A 19,728-nucleotide genomic window follows, 5' to 3' on the forward strand; every position below is an offset into this window, starting at 1 on the left:
CGTCGGAGCGGAAAGTTCCAGGCCCCGGGAGCAGGGCCCAACCAACCCGACCCCACCCACCAGCAGCCGGCCAATCCCGTCTCAACGTCACGGGACCCCGCCCCGCGCGCGGCCCAAAGACGGGTGGAGCCGGCCCAGCTACCAACGCGCCTCCCGGCGGCTACCGCGCTCCCTCAAGCTCCTAAGGGAAGGGGTCTACCAACGTTGGTCTGCGGCTGTCCAGAGCACATGCCAGCCAGGCCAGCATTCTCCATCCGTCTTGGGAGAAAAGGGACAACACTGCCCTGTAGCCAGGTGCCCCGGAGCCCTTATAGGGTCCTCACACCAGCCCAAGGGACAGCTGGAACACACTCTCATCCTTTGAAGCCCGGAAGTATAAAGCTGAAGTTGCCTGGAAAATGTGAGAACTACAGTGGAGTGCTTCTTCCTCTTGCCCTGGAATGAAGCCACCCATCCTGATGATGGAGGAGGAGGGGTGGGAGATTGTGGAACCGAGGAGTATGTATGCATCCTACCCCGCCTTCCCCCTGGAACAATGGGGGGTGGGGGCCTGGGTGCAGGCTGAGGTCCCCAAACAACACATTCACAACAGAATGACCAGAAGCAGCTGCCCTTTAATGAGACAGTAGAGCTTTCAGCTAGGGGTCACAGGGCCTGACCACCAGCATGATGTGGCAGATTTCTGCAGAAACCAGATTCAAGAGGTGGAAACAGGCAAAGAAGGGCTAGGCCTCCAGCCAACTCAGTCCCAGTAGGCTCCCTGCCACCTCCCTATCAGCATCCGGTACAGACTGGGTGGCGCATGGAGAGGGAGCCAAAGTCCATAGCCAGGAACCCACGGAACAGCATGGAAGGTGACTCAGGCAAGGCTAGAGAGAGAGAGAGAAAGAGGAAGGAGCATCATCAGTAGGTGCTTCACAGAGCACACCTCACCCTTCATTCTCAAGGTGCTTGCCTCCAGCCTTACCCCTAGACCTCAGTTCCAGCTCAGCCCCGAAGAGCAACACTCAGCCCCTTCCAGGTTTCACTGTTCCCAAGAGTAACAATCCAGTATAGAAATCTCAATGCTTTAAAAACTAAAAGTAACTCCTTTCCCACTCAGGTGGGTCAACTTAATTAATTTATTCAAACTGTTATTGATCATAAATCAGAACCTCAGCGAGCCCAGACAAAGAAGGGATGTGCCCAGACCATAAATCCCCCAGAGGCAGGGATGGGGCCAGAACATTCTTCCTGGAGGTGATAATCATGTGCATGATCATAATACTGAAGTACATATTTCTAATCACCTACCTGATTCCTTCATCGTGAGGTCTCATGGGCACTTCAACCTCAATGGGTTCAAAAGCAAAGGAGGCTAATGAGTGTTGTCTCTTCGTTTTCAATACCCATTTCTTTCTTATCTAACTGCATAGGCTAGGACCACCAGAATAATGCTGACCAGTGCTGGTGACTGTAGGCAATTCTGCCTGACTTGGCAGTTTCTGAAGTTTCACCTTTAACGGCAACATTTGCTGCAGTTTTTTAGTAGGTACTAATTATCAGGTTACAGAAATTTATTTGTTCTTAGGTTGCTAGGAGGTTTTTTGTTTTTTTCTTTAAATGATTAACTGTGTAAGTACTGTCTTCTTTATGAGATTGTATATTTCAAAAGGGCAGGGAGGGTATATTTTATTAATCACATCATTACTGTCTGGCACATAATAGGTGCTAAAAAAAAAAAATTTGTTGAATGGACAAAAGCATTGATACCACTTTCTTGTTCAGACCCTTTTAACTGCTCTCCAGTGCTGACAGCAGTTTGTCAGTGTGACCTCCAAACTGCCCCCATCAGAATCACCCAGGAAAGCTTATTTAAAAAACCACCATGGTTGGGTACCACTCCAGACCTAAGGAATCAGTATCTGAGAAGTGACACCAGGAATCTACATTAACAAGCATCCCAACATACAAAGCTCAAAACCACAGGTCTACAGTCAAAACTGTAGTATTCAGAGTCCTCAACACCCTAGGAATACCACCTTTTCCCTTCACACCCTCCACACTTTCCCATCTCTGTTTGTCTGAAGTGCTTCCCCATTCCATCTCTGCGTATTCAAGTACCTATTCATTCCCTGAAGCCCACACTAAATGATTTGTCCTCCACAAAACCTTCTTGGATCCCAGAAAGTGTCTCACTGGAGCTTTCCAAGCCGCTTAAGGCACCTTTGCTTTCTCCTTTGAAGGTAGCTAAGTTATGTGTGGCCACTGCATCTTTTCTGTCCTGCCATACTGTGAGGCCCTAGAGGCAGGACATAGGACTAAGTTGCCTGACTATCCCACATGGAGCCTTGTCCACAGGGCTCAATGATCATCAGGTGAATGAATGAAGGAGGGAGAATGATAGGAAATTTTGCCCCTGGTGAGTAGGGGGTCTGTTACTTGGCACTTGCTCTACACTTTGGGGTTTCCATCCTCATAAAGACTGCTGTGCTAGTTGGGTGTGACATGTTTTGAGAAGGATCCTCAATGGGGGATGAGAGAGGGAGAGGCTGAATATCCAGCACCTGCTGCTCGTCCAAAAAAAAGGCATTATAGAGCCTCATACCCCAGAATCTCCTGAGTTAGGGCCCAAGTACCTGCTTTTTAAAAAAAGCCAGATGATCGTGATTGTGATGCAATCCCCTCCCAACAAGTCCCTTATGCATCTGGGTTCTCCTCAGTTCCTAAGAGCAGTCTCCCCTCCTCCTCTCAGTAAACAGCTCTTTTCTGATCTGGCTCTGGGCTATTGGCTGGGGACAGCGACACACAGGCAGATACAAACTGCAAAACAATATGGTCAGTGATGAAATAAGATGCACCAGAGGGAAGCTTTGCCCAGAGGTAACATTGAGCTGAGTCTTCAAAGATGGGGATAAGCAGATGCTCATGCAACACCTGCTGGCTGTACCCTATGACTGCTCAGCAGTGCACAGGTGGGCCCTCAGATATAAGGAGAAGCTACCAGTACGATTACAGTGTGGTTCCCATTCTAGGTGGCATCTCCTTCCCCTACCCCCAAAAGGCAGAAGAGAGGAGAGGCCCAGGCCGAGATACCTGTCAATGAGAGAATCCCGCATGCTGGTAGCAATGGTGCTAGGCTGGGCTTCGTTCAGCTTGAAGACACTCTCCACCACTGACAGCTCTGTGCTGGTTGTGTCTAGACCACAGAAGGCACACCAGTCGTTCACCACCATCCCAGCAGCGATCACCTCACTGCCTCGGTTCACAGTGCCCGCCTGCCAAAGAATGAGCTCAGTGTAGGTCACTGCACCAACAGCCAAAGTCTCTCCCCTCCCTGATGAGGACTCTACCCAAACTCTTCTCCCTGACCCACAGGCTCAGTCCCAAACTGTGGCAGGTAATAACACAGATTCCTGAACAGTGGGCAAAGAGATCTGCCTCAGCAGGAGAGAGAGGACAGGAATGCTTACCACAAGTGGGACCTGAAGAAGAGAAGACAGCTCATCCTGGTCTTCAATTGAAGTCTTGGGATGTACCAGCCCTCCCTGATTGCTGAAGACACAGTAGCTCCCTACTAGCACCTGGTCAGCCACTGTCTGTCTGAAGACTTCCACCTTGAGCACATCAGCCAGGATTTCCTCTGTCTCCTGTCAGCCAAAGATACTGTATTCAGGGCCCAGAACTTGCAGGCCAAAGAACCCGAGGCCCTCCACGCCCAGAGCCACCTGGGGCTTAGTTCCCTGAGCCCTCATTCCTCCTCTACATATGAAAGCTTCACCCAGAAACAGGAGAGTATATAGCTTAGAGCAGAGTCTAGAGCAGCTCTGGAGTCCCTGATATCTAATGCCCTGAACAGCCAGGGGCTGGTCTCCACGTCACGCTCTTCCCTCTAACCCACACTTAAAAGAGTTCAGTCAATCTCTCCTGGCTCTGGCTGCAGGACCAGATGGGTTAGTCTCCCTGATTCTGAAGGATTAATATCCTCCCCAGCTTCTTTCTGGCACTGACCACACCATGGAAGGCCTCTAATATTACTATTCCAGTGCGTGCCTGAAATGTGAGAGCCAAGTAGAAAAAGAAACCACAAGAGACTCCCCTAAATCCTGACTGATAGGCAAGAAAAGTGGTTAAGCACTGACTAGGCTTGTCCTGGACCAAACTGGGCTGCCTCACCCTGTCTAGGTCTGGGTGGACCAAGGCCACATAGTCGTTGCAGGTGGTGACATTGCCCAGGGCTGAGAGCCGCTCCTCCACTCGCCGAATCTGCACTGAGTCTGGGAGGCAGTTGCGAATGTGTTGTAGCTCCTGGTCAGTGGTGTTGTTGGGCACCAGGAGACCATGCCTGTTCCCTGGAGAGATCCAAATTAGGGGTGTGTTGGGGAGGTGGGGGCAATGGACCATGAATACAAAAGATGCCTGCAAAGCTCTGGGGCCAGAGGATACAATCCAGCCCAATCAGCTTCCCCAGGAAAGCTTTAGGCCCAGACCCCAGTCCTCCAACCCACTGATCCATACAACAAACAGAGGGACCAGGAGTCTCACTGGACAGGCCAGCGATGGCCCAGGAGTCTGTCCCAATATACCCTACCCACTTGCCATCATCAACCGGGGGGACCAGGACTAGCAGGAAAGGCTACTGGCATCAGTTATACATTTTGCTACTTCAAAACTGGGCTAACGCTACACACCTACCAGAATGGCTAAAATTTTTAAAAGAATATCAATACCAAGTGTTGGCAAAGATATATGGAGCAACTGAAACTCTCATACACTCTAACAGGAATGTAAATCAGTCAAGCACTTCAGCTAATTATCTGGCATCACCTAATACACTGAATATTCACATACCCTGTGACCCAGCCATTCCTCGCCTAAGTATTATACAGGCATATCTCATTTTATCATGTTTGCTTTATTGCACTTCACAAATATTGCATTTTTTACAAACTGAAGGTTTGTGGCAAACCCACACCAAGCAAGGCTAATGGCACCATTTTTCCAACAGCATTTGCTCACTTCATGTCTCTATATCACATTTTGGCAATTCTCACAATATTTCAAGCTTTTTAATTATTATTATATGTTATGGTGATCTGTGACCAGTAATCTTTGATGTTACTATTGTAAATTGTTTTAGGGCACCACGAACCATGCCCATATAAGATGGCAAACTTAATAAGTGTTGTGTGTGTTCTGACTGTTCCACCAACCAGCTGTTCCCCTCTCTCCTTCCCCTCCAGCTTCCCTAGTCCCTGAGACACAATAATATCGAAATTAAGCCAATTAACAACCCTATGATGGCTTAAGTGTTCAAGTGAAAAGGACTCTCACTTTAAATCAAAAGCTGGAAATGATTAAGCTTAGTGAAGAAGGCATGTTGAAACTCAAGACAGGCCAAAAGCTAGGCCTGTTGTGCCAAAGAGTTAGCCAAGCTGTGAATGCAAAGAAGTTCTTGAAGGAAATTAAAAGTGCTACTCCAGTGAACACATAAATGATAACAAAACAAAACAGCCTTACTGCTGATATGGAGAAAGTTTTAGCAGTCTGGAGAGATCAAACCAGCCACAAAATTCCCTTAAGCTAAAGCTTAATCTGAGCAAGGCCCTAACTCTCTTCAATTCTATGAGGGCTGAGAGAGTGAAGAAGCTGCAGAATAAAAGTGAGAAGCTAGCAGAGGTCAGTTCATGAGCCTTAAGGAAAGAAGCCATCTCCATAACATAAAAGTGCAAGGAGAAGCAGCAAGTGCTGATGCAGAAGCTGCAACAAATTATCTAGAAGACCTAGCTAAGATAATTAATGAAGATAGCTACACTAAACAACAGATTTTCAATGTAGACAAAATAGCCTGATACTGGAAAAAGATATTACCCAGGACTTTCATAGCTGGAGAGAAGTCAATGCCTGGTTTCAAAGCTTCAAAGGACAGGCTGACTCTTGTTAGGGGCTAATGAAGCTAGTGACTTTAAGTTGAAGCCAATGCTCATTTACCATTCTGAAAATTCTAGGGCCCCTAAGAATTATGCTAAATCTACTCTGCTTGTGCCCTATGAATGGGACAACAAAGCCTGGATGACAGCACATCAGTTTACAATACGGTTCACTGAACATTCTAAGCCCACTGTTGAGACCTGCTCAGAAAACAAAGATTCCTTCCAAAATATTACTGCTCATTGATAATGCACCTGGTCACCCAGGAGCTCTGATGGAGATGTACAATGAAATTAACGTTGTTTTCACACCTGCTAACACAACATCCATTCTGCAGCCTGCAGATCAAGGACTAATTTCGACTTTCAAGTCTTCTTGCTTAAGAAATACATTTCGTAACGCTATAGCTGCCATAGGTAGTGATTCCTCTGATGGATCTGGTCAAAGTAAACAAAAAACCTTCTAGAAAGGATTTACCATTCTAGATGCCATTAAGAACATTCGTGATTCATGGGAAGAGGTCAAAGTACCAACATCAACAGAGTTTGGGAGAAGATGAATCCGTCCCCCTCGCCTCATGGATGACTTTGAGGGGTTCAAGACTTCAGCGGAGAAAGTAATTGCAGATTTGATGGAAACAGCAAAAGAACTAGAATTAGAAGTGGAGCCTGAAGATGTGACTGAATTGCTACATTCTCATGATGAAACTTTAACAGATGAGGATAACTTTAACTTTTAAAGATGAGCAAAGAAAGTGGTTTCCTGAGAGGGAATGTACTTCTGGTGAAGATGCTGTGAAGACCGCTGAAATGACAACAAAGGACTTAGACTATTACATAAACTTAGTTGTTAAAGCAGTGGCAGGGTTTAAGAGGACTGACTCCAATTCTGAAACAAGTTCTACTGTAGGTAAAATGCTATCAAACAGCATCGTGTGCTACAGAGAAGTTGTTTGTGAAAGGAAGAGTCAATTGACACAGCAAACTTCACTGATGTCTTATTTTAAGAAACTGCCATAGCCACCCCGGCCTTCAGCAACCATCACTCTGATCAGTCAGCAGCCATCAACATCGAGGCAAGACCCTCCACCAGCAAAAAGATTACGACCCACTGAAAGCTCAGATGATGGTCAGCATTTTTTAACCAATAAACCACTTTTTAATTAAAGTATGTACATTGTTTTTTAGACATAATGCTATTGCACACTTAACAGACTACAGTATAGTGTAAACCTAACTTTTATATGCACTGGGAAACAAAAGAATGCCTGTGACTCACTTTATTGCAATATTCACTTTATCACAGTAGCCTGGAACCAAAACCACAGTATCTCTGAGGTATGCCTGTACATCCAATAAAAGACTTAGATGTGTTCACTAAAAAACATAGCAGCACTATTCATAATAGACTAAACCGAAAACTACCCAAATGCCCATGTCAATAGAATGGATGAATACACTGTGGTATACTTACACAAAATATAAAGCAACAAGAATTAACAACTACAATTACACTGTGACAACAATGACTAAACCTCTGCCTACCTCTGCAAGGCCACAACTTTGAACTTCTGAACTCTGAGTTACTCCCATCATAAAAAAGACACCATCGGCCAGGCTAAATTCTCCTGTTATGTAAGAACTTACTTCAAGGCCTAAGGTCATGGTTAGGAAGCAGAGCAGAGTAGAGGGACAAACTCCTATATGACCCAATGAGCAGAACTAGAAATAAGGGGTGGCAGTAAAGGGAGACAGATCCAGCTCAAATAAAGGACCAATGGCCAGAGTAAACAGTGCTGAGAAGTAGTGGGGTAGGGTGGGATGCCACTCACAGACGTGGTAAAGGGAATTTAAGATTTAAATGAATAACTAAGCAGGATGCCCCAGAATCTTAGCTTGTCATTTTTGAGAAGCAAAAATGGATGCACAGAAACAGGAAGCAACTTGCCCAGATTCGCTAGCAGGGGAGAGAAGACATTCCAGTCCTCTCTCACGTTAGGTGTGGAACTGGGTGTGTCACTTAGGTTCTCTGAGTCTTAGCTTCCTCCCTCAGTCAAATGAGGCCAGTAATTCCCCCCTCCCAGGATCTTCGTGAAGAAGGAATGAGAACAAGTGTAAGAGTGAAAGTACTCCACGATATTTGCTATTACTATGACCCAGAAGCCTTCGCCAGAGGTTGTCCCTGATCTGCTGACACTTAGACTGGGGCAGGCCCAGCCCTGAGAGATTCTAATCCCTGGAAATAATGGAAGAACACCTGGAAATCCCTGGGTCACTCCGGGTCCGCTCCAAGAGTATAATTAAAGGCGCTGGGAGGCTCCACTCCCTCCCTCGGCGTCTTCCACCTGGCTTACCCACACACATGCGCCCGATGATGCGACAGCCAGCGATCGACGCATGCACCACGGGGATGGTATCGGCGAGTTCGCCCTCGAACACACTGTAGGGACATGGACTCGGTTGGCAAAGGGCTGAGGGACCGGTGCCCTTACTCTGCCGGAGCCCCTGACTCCCAGCACCCCTCCCCTCCCCGCCACCCACACTGCCCGGCGGTCCCGGGGCTCCCGCCGCACCTGTAGAAGTTCTCGGACCCTCCAATGGCCACCAGGCAGTAAGTGTTGGTGAGTTTCGCAAAGCAGCCGATCTCACAGTTGTTCTCGAACGACGCTCGGACCGCCATGAGACCTGGGGGCTGCGGGACCGAGAGTTCAGGACCTGCGGACCCTCTCCTGACCCCCCGGGTCGGGATCCCCAGGTCCCATCCCCTTAGGTCCCTCAGGCCCCGGCGCGACCCCGCCCCTCTCGGCCCCTCACACCTCGGGTCTCGCCCACTGGGCCCTTCGAGACTCAACAGCCCCGAATCCTCCGCCCCTCACGACCCCGGGCGCCCAGAACTGACCCTTTCAGTCTCCTTCCACACGGGCTCCTTCCACACGGGCTCACCAAGTAACCGCAACCTCCTCACGCGGCAAGACCTCCCTCTCTGCCTGAGGTAGGTTTCCGTTTCCGCCTCCGCCTTGGGAGACTTCCGGAAGAGCATGGCGCACGCCGCCACGCATGCGGTCACTCTAGCTCCAGCCCCTGGGATGACTCTATGGTTGCGAACGGACTCGTCGCAACCCCGCCTGGCCCCGCCCCCATCATGCTTGCAGTGCATCATTTATCAGTCATTCATTCACTCGTTCAGGACGTTTTCAGGAGACCTGTGGCTGGCTGGATGTGAGGCATGAGAGAGGAGGAGCCACAGACGTCTCACAGAGGATGAGTCGATGGAGGTATTTACTGAAGCCTGAGGAGGAAGAGGCGTGGGCAAAGTGATCTGCGCGGGACAGACATCAAGGCCGGATCTGGAGCCCAAGGAGAGTGATGGGCATAGGAATAAGATTTGAGGCTGAAGCCTGGGGTGGATGAGGCTCCACCCTCACCCATGGAGAGGGTATCCAGTAGGGAGAAGTGAGAGGACAGAGGCTGGAGAAGGAGGTGTGGCCAGAGAAATAAAGGAAACAAGGCTGAAGAAGGTATTGGAGAGAGGGGAGGATGGATAAAGCAGGGTCTTAGGGAGAGGTTAGAGGGGGAGAGTCCAAAGTGGGCAAGGGTGTGGGAGCTGACTGGCTTCACTATGTATGTGCCTCTTGCACATGCTTGATCACTCATTCAGCAGCCACTTTCTGTCTCCATGACTGATGGTGGCAGTCAAGGGATATACTCTTGTGGACGAGATGAACTTGGCCCACATTTTGTAGAATCTACAAAAGCCCCCGGGTCTCTCAGAACATCACAGGGCACAGGGGGTTTGCAGCCCCTGGCCTCCCCCTAGTCCTCCTGAGGCCATCCACTCTCTCCCAGGGAGCCCTCTATAATTAGCATGAATGGTGCCCTTCCCCTGCCCCCAACGTGCAGTTCTATAACTCTGCCTCCCTCAGAAAACACCAGGCTGCTGCTGGGTCATAGCATATCTGCCTTTATTGATTTGAATAATGTATACTCTCCCAGGCAGGTGGTGAGCTCGGGAAAAGGACCCACAACCTGTCAGAGACTGTGCTTCTAGGGACATTCAGCAAAATGATGTGTGTGTGTCAGAGTGTCTGGGTATCCACATCTTCACTTGTCCTCCCCAGGTCATCTCATCCACTGCCTCAGTCCTCTTGCTGGCCTCTCTTCACCTGGTTCCTTCTACCAGGAATTCCTCTAACTCTCTCCTCCATCTGTCCAAATCCTCCCCATCCTTCAAGGCCTGGCTCAAAAACTGCACCTCTAAGGAACTTACTCACTACTCCACTGTCACCACGACTCTCTGCCCTTTGTTCTCTACCACCCTCTTTCACTGGTCAGCCTTTAATTAGATACAGCTGTCTTGCTCACCAATGGTTTGTACATTTAATCCTCATCTCCCAGAGACTGAGCCTGATTTATTTGTCAGCCCTACGGCATGCCCAGTATAAGGCTTAGGTTCAAGAAGATACTGGTTGGTGCGTGTGTACCTCCATGTTTGTGTGTGTATGATTATATGCATACTTATGATCTGTGGATCCTGAGGGGTCTACAGTGTACACTGAACGTATATATTTTGTGCCATTCATTTAACCAAATGACATTTATTGAGTACCTATAACTAGAACTCTGAGTGTTTTGGTCTATCACTTCGATCTATGTGTACATACTGTGTGTTTCTATGGGCATACAGTTTGTGGGTGTGAACCCTGTCAGTGTGCTGTGTATATTGTGCAGGCATTTGAGGCATCTCTGTGATGTGTGTATTTTGTGTGCATGGGGACATGTGACCTGTTGATATTGTGTGTCATGGCTGTGCAAAAACATAATCTTAAGAGTCAGAGACATAGGTTTGAGCCCCTACTCTGCCACTTACTTGGACCTGATTCCAAGCAAGTCATCAAACTCTCTGGGCCTCAGCTTCCACATTAACAAAATAAGTAAGATAGTATCTATGATCGTAGAATTGTATACCTACAAGAGGTCTATCTTGTAGAACGTTGTGAGGATGAAGGATGAGAAGTAACTGGTGTGAAGTGCCCAGCACAGAGGCAAATGACAGGTGCCCAGTAACTGTGGGTTCCATTTCCCTGTGTGTGTGTGTGTGTGTGTGTGTATAAGCAAGAATCCTGAGCCCAGGGAGTGTCTCACCTGGGCTTCTAGATATCCTTTCCTCCCCATACAGCCCCTGCCCAAGCTCCCAACACAGTGTCTGGGACCTGAGCAAGTCTAGAGACTCAGTGGATGGAGCAGGGACATGTCTCTGCTGGGAGCAGGACTAGGACTCAAAGCGGCTTCGGAGCAGCTTGCACTTGGACTTGTTGTACTTGGTGATGAGGTCCAGTTTGCTGTGACCCAGGGTCAGTCGTTTCTCATCCTCAAGCAGGCCATTGCTACTGCCATTGCCATGGCCACCTGTGGGGCCCCCGGGAAGGCCAGGGTCAGGTCCCTGCCTGGTGCCCTGCAAATGATGATACTTTGTAATGAGGTCCAGCTTGCTGTGGCCCAGAGTCAGCCGCTTCTCATCCCCGGAGCCCACTCCAGCCTTGCGAGCAGGACTCGGTCCGGGGAGACCACTGGGCCCAGGCCCCTCGCCTCGGAATGGGCCAAACTTTGTGATGAGGTCCAGCTGGCTGTGACCCAGGGTCTGCCATCGCTCATCTGGACCCTGCTTGCCAGCCCTGGCTGAGGAGTTGGCTTCAGGAGGCACTCTGGAGCCCCCAGCCTTGGGGTACTGTACCAGGAGGTCCAATTGGCCGTGACCGTGGTTTGGGGATAGCTTCTTGTCCTCCGGAGTCTGATCGCCAGGTCTGGGGGAACCTGATTCAGGGGCACCCCTGCCATCCTGGGCCCGAGGCAGGATATCCATCTGGCTGTATCTCTGGCTTGGGAACAACCTCCTGTCCTCTGTGGCCTGTTCACCAGGCCAAAGGGAACCTGAGTTGGGAGTAACCCCAGAATCAGGGCCTCCTTCTTCTCGGGCTCTGGAGAAGGGGACAAGGAGATCCAGCTGGCCATGGCTCTGACTGAGAGACACCTTCTTCTCCTCCACCGTCTCCAGGGCTGTGCCAGGTACCCAGCGACCTCGTGTGGGGCTGGGCTCCCGGCTTCCTGGGAGCCCATTCTCCGGAAGCTTGGACAGGGCTGAGACACCCCGAGGGAAGGGGAAGAGAAGGCGCGGGTGAGGGAGCAGAGGTGACCTCACTGCCAGGGTCAAGGGGCTGGCACTATTGTGGTTGAGGGCAGGGGAGGACTGGGACCATGGGAATGCCCCCAGCTTGCCTAGGTTGGCCCTATAGGGCCCTGGGAGGAAGCCATGATTAGGGTCTGACATCTGGCGTTGCAGAGAGGGCTGGCCACTGGCCTCACCATGGGCAGGGCCCGGGGATGAGGACCCCATACCCATGTCACTGCAGCCACCACCTCCTGGTAGAGCGAGGTAGGAGGAACGGCCCATGAGAGGTGAGTGCTTGATGCTGCTGAGGCTGGTGCTGGAGGGCGATGAGGATGTGGCACTGGGGATGCGGGGCCTGGAGGCCAAGGCCACTGTGGGAGGGCACGGTGCCCGGGGAGACAGGGGATCATCACCACCACAGAAGCCCTCCACAGGCTGTGACTCCGCATACAGACAGCGGAACTCCCGGTCAAAGTCTTCCACAATGCGGCCCCTCAGCTGCAGCACCATGCTAGTGTGGGCCTGGCTGCAAAGCCAGGTGAAGCTAGGGACAGAGGGTTGAGGTCAGGACCCTGGGGCTAGGCAGGAGTCACAACAAGGGGAGCATACCAAGACACTGGGTCAACTCCACCACCACAAGAGCTCAAGTGAGGGGGCAGACTCTAGAGTCTGCTAGTCCTAGCTCTGCTTAGTGGACTTGGGCACCTGGTTTCCTATCTCAGGGCTTCAACTTTCCCATCAGAAAAATGACCATAGGCAAGGTTCCCAAAAGTCCCTCCATTTTTGAGCTGCAGTAGTTATATTCTATGCCAAGGGCATTAAAGTAATCCTTCCATAGAGTGAGCTCCTCCAGGGCCCAGCCTGGGGCTGCCTTCCTCCCCGCACTATTCCCTGAGCCCTGCACAATGCCTGGCACACAGCAGCTGCTCAGTCCACGTTGGAAGAATGAAGGACATTCAAAGCTGCCAGATCCCAGGTGCCCTCGCCAGCCAGTGGCCCAGCCCCAAGCCCCTCTCCCCTCCCTTCCACTTGCTCACCTGTAGCTGCCTGCCACTACCTGCTCACAGTCGATGATGACGAACTTCTCCAGGGCTTGCCCTGTGAAGCGGCGGCCTGCCTTGCTGCAGTACATGTCCCCACACGTGCTCCGCACACGCATGTTCTGGGCCAAGGAGGGAAGGAGGGAGGTTGGGGGTGACCTTGAGAGAATGGGGCTCAAGCCATGTCTAAATCCCATGGGGCCTCTGACCTTAAGCAGCTAAGGAAACCCGGTCCCTCACTCCCATTGACCCCCACTGTTCACTGACCACCCAACTGACTCTTCTGCCCTCCCTGACGCCCCACCCCATCCCCTGGTTACTGCCCCTGTCCCTCACTGACCGGCAGGTGCCCCCCATTGAGGTCCATCTTGTAGCACATCTCCAGGAAGTGCCTCAGGTGCTCCTGAGCCAGGAGCAGGTAGACAGGGACACCACGCCGGCTCGAGGCCTCCATGAGGTCACACAGAAGCTCCATGTCGGTGAATACGTCCATCACCACAGCCACCACCTGAAGGAGGGAGGGGAAAGATCATTCCTGCCCGGGGCACTGCCCAGCCCAGGGGCAAGGGCTGGGATCCTAGCAAAAGCACATGACTGAAGAACAGGAGGCCAGAGCCCAAGAGAACACCTGAACTGGAAGGGCTTTTAGCGATGACCTAGCTCGGGGTTCTTAACTCAGACACAGGGAGGTGTCACTGTCTTGAACCCCCAGAAGTTGTTTGAAAGTTTTGGTGTGCATTTTTCTGAGGACAGAATGTTAACTATCAAAGATGTCTGTGGATCAACTGCACTGGTCTAAACCTCCACTCCGTATATGGGGAAACTGAGGCCCAGAGTGCGAGTTGTCAGAAGCATAACCTAGACCCCGGTTCCCAGTCTAGGTCCTCACACTCTCCCCACTAGCTCAAGCCCTAGCTCTGGCCCAGGGACTGTCTGTCTGAGGCTCTCTTCTCAAGAATCTTCTGCAAGCCAGTTACTGGGTTCTTCAGTGCCCTTTGCCTTACCTGCCTCAGTTTCCTAGTGAAGCTGCAGAGGTCTGGTGTGACATCTTACACCCACGGACTCCCTCACTTCCACCCATGCCAAGTGGGACCAAGTTTTCTGCTGAGTGGAAGGGCTGGGGCTTGTGGCCTCCCTCATATAATGGGCTGCCTCAGAGAAGCCTTGAAAGACTCCTAGTACCACCAAGCCCCCAACTTCCCCTTCCCATTGCATATCTGCTGTGAGAACCTCCTCTCCCAGTTCAGGCCAAGAGCAGGAGGTAAAGAGCAAAGCACTCCAGCTCTGGAGCCAGACAGAACTGGGTTCAAACCTAAACTCAGCTACTTCCGAGTAATATGGCCTTGGGCAAGTTGCTTCACCTCTGGGAGCCTCAACTTCCTCATCTGTTAAATGGAGATGATGGCTACATCTCAAGAGTTATGGGGAATTAAATGTGAAAATACTCAACACACAACAGCAGCTCAATAAATGTTCCTTTCCTGCTGCCTCCTTAACAAAGGAGGACATTGGGCTACAGGAAAAGGAAGCACTTCCCAAGGCCACTCTGAGTCAGGGACAGCCCAGAGCGGAAGTCTGGCTTCTACCCAGAGGTGGGGTCTAAATGGGGGGTGAGGAGGCAAAGCACTGGGGGATGGCTTAGTCCATGGCACAGGCCTGGCCAGGGGTAGGGAGAACAAGGACAGGCAGGAAAGATCAAAGGCGCAGGGGTGATGACAGCAGCCACCTCAATAATAACCCCATTCCCGGTGCCAATCAGGCCTGGCCCTCCCCTGCCTGGGGGCAGGTGGGCTTGCCAGGGAGGCTCTGGACGTACAGTGGGATCCCAGCATCCTGGTTCCTGATCTCTGCAGCAGGAGCCCTACAGGCTGCTACCCTAGACTAGGGCATTGAGACTAACCTACCTCAAATCCTGCCTGGGGTCATCTGACCCATTCCCCTGCCTCCTGGGTCAGAGGTCAGGGCTCCAGGAGTGAAGCTGTGCTAGTCTGCAGCTGGAGCCTTCTGAGGCATGGACCACCCCAACCTGCTCACCCACTTCTCTTTCTCCTGGGCCCCTGCTCCCCATCCCTGAGCCCAGCAGCCTTCACTCCTCTTTCCTTTTGGTGCAGAGCTAAAGGCCCAGCCCTCAAGGTCATGCTAAGGCCCAGGCACCTGTGCCCCCTCCCCTGCTTTAGGCCCAGCTGGAGATACAGTGCATGAGGGGTGAGGTGTGGCTAGGAACATGTGCCAGGAGTCAGGACCCCTTTCCTTCTCCCTGAGCTCTATTTCACCAACTGACTGGACCTCTGTGAGCAAGTCCCAGCCCTTCTCTGGCCTCAGTGTCCTCCTCTGTAAGTCAAGGGGGTAGCTCATAGGTTTTCTATGTTGGGGTTCTTAGTTTGAGGATGATAAGCCTTTTTGAGAATCTGATGGAGGCCCTGGACCCTCACCCAAGAACGATGAAGAGAGCACTCCTCCCTGCAATATGCACAACTTTGCATGCATTTTCAGGGCTTTGTGGAGTCCCTGAGGCCCATCCTCTGGTCTACGCTTATCCATAATGTTCTGGAGTGCCAAGGGCTTACCAAGGTGAATAAAACACACGCCCACCCTCCAGGAGCTTGTGATCTGATAGATCCCAGAGGTTCTAGTCCCAATGCTGCCCCTAAGCTGCTGTGTGGCCTTGGGCTGGTCCCTTTCCCTCCCTGGGCCTCAGTTTCCACATCTGTGAAATGAATGTCTGAGGAGATGAGTTCCTTACCGTGCGGGCCTGGCTGAAGAGGAAACGCAGAAGGTCTTTGATGTTCTTAGCCTTGTCCCGCTGGAAGTGGACCACAGCCTGTGTGGGACTGAAGCCCGTGGCCTGTGGAACCTCGGGCCAGCCCAAGTCCAGGTCTGGGGGATCTGTATCGGAGGCCATGGGGAAATAAGTGCCTGAGGTGACTTCGGAGAGCAGGCTGAGGTGGTCGGGCCCTGAGGCCTCCAGTTCCTGGGCCTCACTGAGTTCAGGGCCCCCACACACGTGGCTGGTCATATAGTCCATGTCCAGGGCACTCAGAAAGGGCAGCTCCCGCTCCTCAGAGATGACCTGCAGGTAGGCGGCCTCACCCCGCTCCAGGAGGGCGTCAGCTGCCAGCCGGGCCGCCTCGCTGTGCTGTAGCACCAGTGGTGAGCTCTCCCGCCACCATGGCCGCTTCAGCTCCTCCACCCGGCCCCGAAGGGGTCCTGCCATGCTCTAGGCTTCCAGGCCTCCAGGCCTCAAGGCCCTAGGCCTCCCACCTGCCTGCCCACCTGGCTGCCCTCACCCTCCAGCAGGCTCCATGGCCTACACCTCGGGCTGGCTGCAGCAGGAAGAAGATACCAGCACAACCACCTCCTGCCTGCCTGACCTGTGTGGCAGGGCCCCAAACCTGTTGCCAGCCTAAGTCAGAGCCATGCTCCACCCCATTGCCCCTGGCCTCTGGAACCTGTCAGGTCAGCCTCACCTGCCTGCCCGCTGTTGGGACTCGCCCGCCCAGGGAAACTGCAGCGCCAAGTCCTTAGCACACACTCCTGCGCCCTCCCTGCCCCACCCCAGCATCACCTGCCCCATTTCCACCAGGTTCCTAGCAAGTTCCCTCCAAATCCTGACCATAGACCCCCAGTGGAGGTTGGATTATGGTGCAGAGGGGCCTGGGCCTGCTCAGGGACACGCAAGCACACACACGCATGCACATACACACCAGGGTGGATAAATGACTCAAGACACCAAGATAAAGAAGTGAACACACAAGCAGATGGGCTTACTGACATACTGACAGTTGACACACATAGATTACAGGCTGATATATGCAGACCACACACTTTTTATCAAACTCACGTAAACTGACCCAAACACTAATTCAGAGACTAGCCATAACCCCAAACATACCATGATGGATATCACGAGCCTTGGCACACCTGCACACAGGCCCCAAATAAGAGCTGAACAGTGTCACACAGAACTGCCAAGGACATCAACACCTATCTGTCCCCCTTCTGGGCCTCTCTTTGCTTCTATAATGGCCCTGATACTCTCCACTCCCGTAACTGTGGCATTGACAGTACCCTGCTCCACCCCAACCCTGGCTCTGAGCCCATCTTCCAAGGGTCTAGAGCAGTGGCTGTCACCCTGGTCCCCAAGAAGTGTTAAAATGCAGATCTCCAGGCTCTATCCACCTGAGATTTTGATCCAGAAGGTCTAAGTAGGCTTCTCGATCCTGCTTTTTAACAAGTGGCCCTGTGCACCCGGGGCAATGGGCTGAGGCCCACACCCGAGAAATGCTGTTCCAGATGGCTATGTTTCCAACATCCTCAATTTTAGGGAAGCTCTTGGCCTGGTGAGGGGTAGACCTCAGCCTTCTTCCTCTCAGGGTCTGAGTATTAAACAGTTAGTGAGAAAGTTTGTTTCAGAGGATGGGGGACACACTGCAAAGCCAGGAGGCTAACAGGGCAGGCTGGTTTCTATTCTCTGCCCCCAACAGAGGCCATGGTCCTAGAGTCTTCTGTAGCATGGGTGAGAGGCTTTGCTCTGGAGAAGGCGGGTCAGCACATGGCAGCTAGTTAGGGAGGCAGGCCAAGCAGAAGTGGTCACAGTGGTGCAGTGACAGCTCAAGGCACCACCTTTCTATGGAGGTATCGGGTCCAATGAGGAGGGCCGGAAGAGCAGGAGACCTAATGCCATGTCTCACAACCCTAGTTTAGTACTGACTGCACTTGCTTTACTTGGTCTGTGATCACATCCACACCAGATACAGGTTCTTCTATGACCACAGAGCTTCACACATCAGGCCCAACACACACATAGCAGGGGGACAGGAAGATTTAGGGGCTCCCCACATGGAGCTGAGCCCTGGGACCAAAGATGAATGGGGCTGGGGCTTTGTCTTTGAGGACCCTAGAAGTGAGGGACCTAAGGAAGCAGGGGAGAGCCGGACACCAAGATCTTAAGTACTAGGCCATTCCATCCCATCCCAGGGGCAGGGGCAGAAATTGGAGCACCAGGCACTCTAAGGAGGCTCTTCCCTAGGGGTGGGGAGGCTGTGTGAGGGGCAGGGGGTTGAGTAAGCAGAGCCAGACTGTGGGAAGGTAATGAGCTGTGGGGTTAGCTGAGGTGGCAGAGCCTTCATTAGGGCCTTATCTCCAGATTTGTTTCGGGGAAGACCCGGGCCTTTATCTGGGTCAGAGAAGTGCTCCTGGGAGGGGAGGCAGGCATGTTTCTGTGTTGCTGAGTTCCTGTGTTTATGCCTTCAGTGGGCATAAGTCTTTCTAATGGTAGTTTGGGCTCTTTTTAAGAATTATTTTTAATTGTGGTAAAATATACATAACATAAAGTTTACCATCTTAACCATTTTTAAGTTCAGTGGCATTAAGTACATTCATATTGCTGTGCAACCATCACCACCATCCATCTCCCAAAACTTTTTCATCTTCTCCAACTCAAATCTTGTACCCATTAAACACTAACTCTCCATTCCCTTCTCTCTCCCAGCCCCTGCTAACCACAACTCTACTTTCTGACTCTATGAATTTGACTACTCTATGTATCTCAGGAAAGTGGAATCATACAGTATTTGATTTTTTGTGACTGGCATATTTCACTTAGCATAATGTCCTTGAGGTTCATCTATGTTGGAGCACATGTCAGAATTTCCTTCCTTTTAAGGCTGAAAAATCTTCCATTTGTATATATACCACATTATTTATCCATTCACCTATTGATGGACACTCGGATTCTTTCCACCTTTTGGCTATTGTGAATGATGCTTACACATGGGTGTAAAAATTTGGCTCTGTATTTTTGAGTATTTCCCCTGATGCCCATGTTTGTATTAGATTCCATTTTTCAAAGTAAAAAACCACTGAATATTGGCAATTTCATATGGCTCAACTCAACATATATACATATACCTACGCATAACCGTATCTGTGCATGTATGCACTTGTACGTACTATTTGTGATGTTTGCGTGCCTGCTTGGCTGTTTTTAAGTATCTAGCCATGCATCAGTGTATATTTACCTATGTGCACATCTGTGTATATGTGCTCACATGTGCATGTCTGGGAGCAGACCTACTTGTGTGTATGAGAGTCTGGGTGGTGGAGGTGGTCTTTGATCCTAACTCTGGACTGTGGTACTGGGTGCATGTACAAGGGAGCTCAACTGAGGGGCAGGGATGGGGAGACTGAGTTTAAGGGAAATGGGCTCTCAGGGATCCCTGACATCCTGATGACAAAAGCGTATAAATCAAATCAAATCTCCCATAGCTGCAGGACTGGCTGACCCTCTGGGCTGAGTGCGTAAAAGGCAATGGGAGGGTAGGCAGGGAGATCTTGGCCTTGGGGCTGGGCCTAGGGGTGGGGTCCCAGGGTGATGGGAGCCATACAGACAAGTAAGCCCAAACCCTGGCTACAGTGTTGAGCACAGGCCCCTTAATAACTGTTATTAGGAGAAAGAAAAATATTTTCCTGTCCAGGAGGTGTGTCAGGCGCCTGCCTGGCATCATTCTGCCATCCTGGGGGCCATTTAGGCTTGTCTGTTGTCTCTAAAAGCCAAGTGGCGCCTGGGCAGGTGACTGTCGTGTGGGGGTGGTGGGAGCAGAGACTGGGCTGC

The 19,728-nt window shown here is 51.3% G+C and overlaps 2 protein-coding genes across 2 annotated transcripts; both read right to left on the bottom strand.

The window, feature by feature from the left end:
• Positions 1-594: 594 nt before the first annotated feature.
• On the bottom strand, positions 595-9,081 carry EIF6 (eukaryotic translation initiation factor 6). The gene is made up of 7 exons (XM_046678295.1): positions 8,809-9,081; positions 8,483-8,601; positions 8,264-8,349; positions 4,156-4,331; positions 3,453-3,629; positions 3,076-3,257; positions 595-869 (listed from the first exon to the last, which is right to left on the bottom strand). Exons 1-7 carry the CDS (start codon positions 9,067-9,069, stop codon positions 860-862), a joined length of 1,011 nt encoding a protein of 336 aa, XP_046534251.1. The 5' UTR covers positions 9,070-9,081; the 3' UTR covers positions 595-859.
• Positions 9,082-9,854: 773 nt separating this feature from the next.
• On the bottom strand, positions 9,855-16,504 carry FAM83C (family with sequence similarity 83 member C). Its single transcript, XM_046678294.1, has 4 exons — positions 15,859-16,504; positions 13,456-13,623; positions 13,113-13,237; positions 9,855-12,619 (listed from the first exon to the last, which is right to left on the bottom strand). The coding sequence occupies exons 1-4, from the start codon at positions 16,327-16,329 to the stop codon at positions 11,179-11,181; spliced, it is 2,205 nt and encodes a 734-aa protein (XP_046534250.1). The 5' UTR covers positions 16,330-16,504; the 3' UTR covers positions 9,855-11,178.
• Positions 16,505-19,728: the final 3,224 nt, after the last annotated feature.

This window comes from Equus quagga, chromosome 12 (assembly GCF_021613505.1).
Source record: "Equus quagga isolate Etosha38 chromosome 12, UCLA_HA_Equagga_1.0, whole genome shotgun sequence".
NCBI lineage: Eukaryota > Metazoa > Chordata > Mammalia > Perissodactyla > Equidae > Equus > Equus quagga.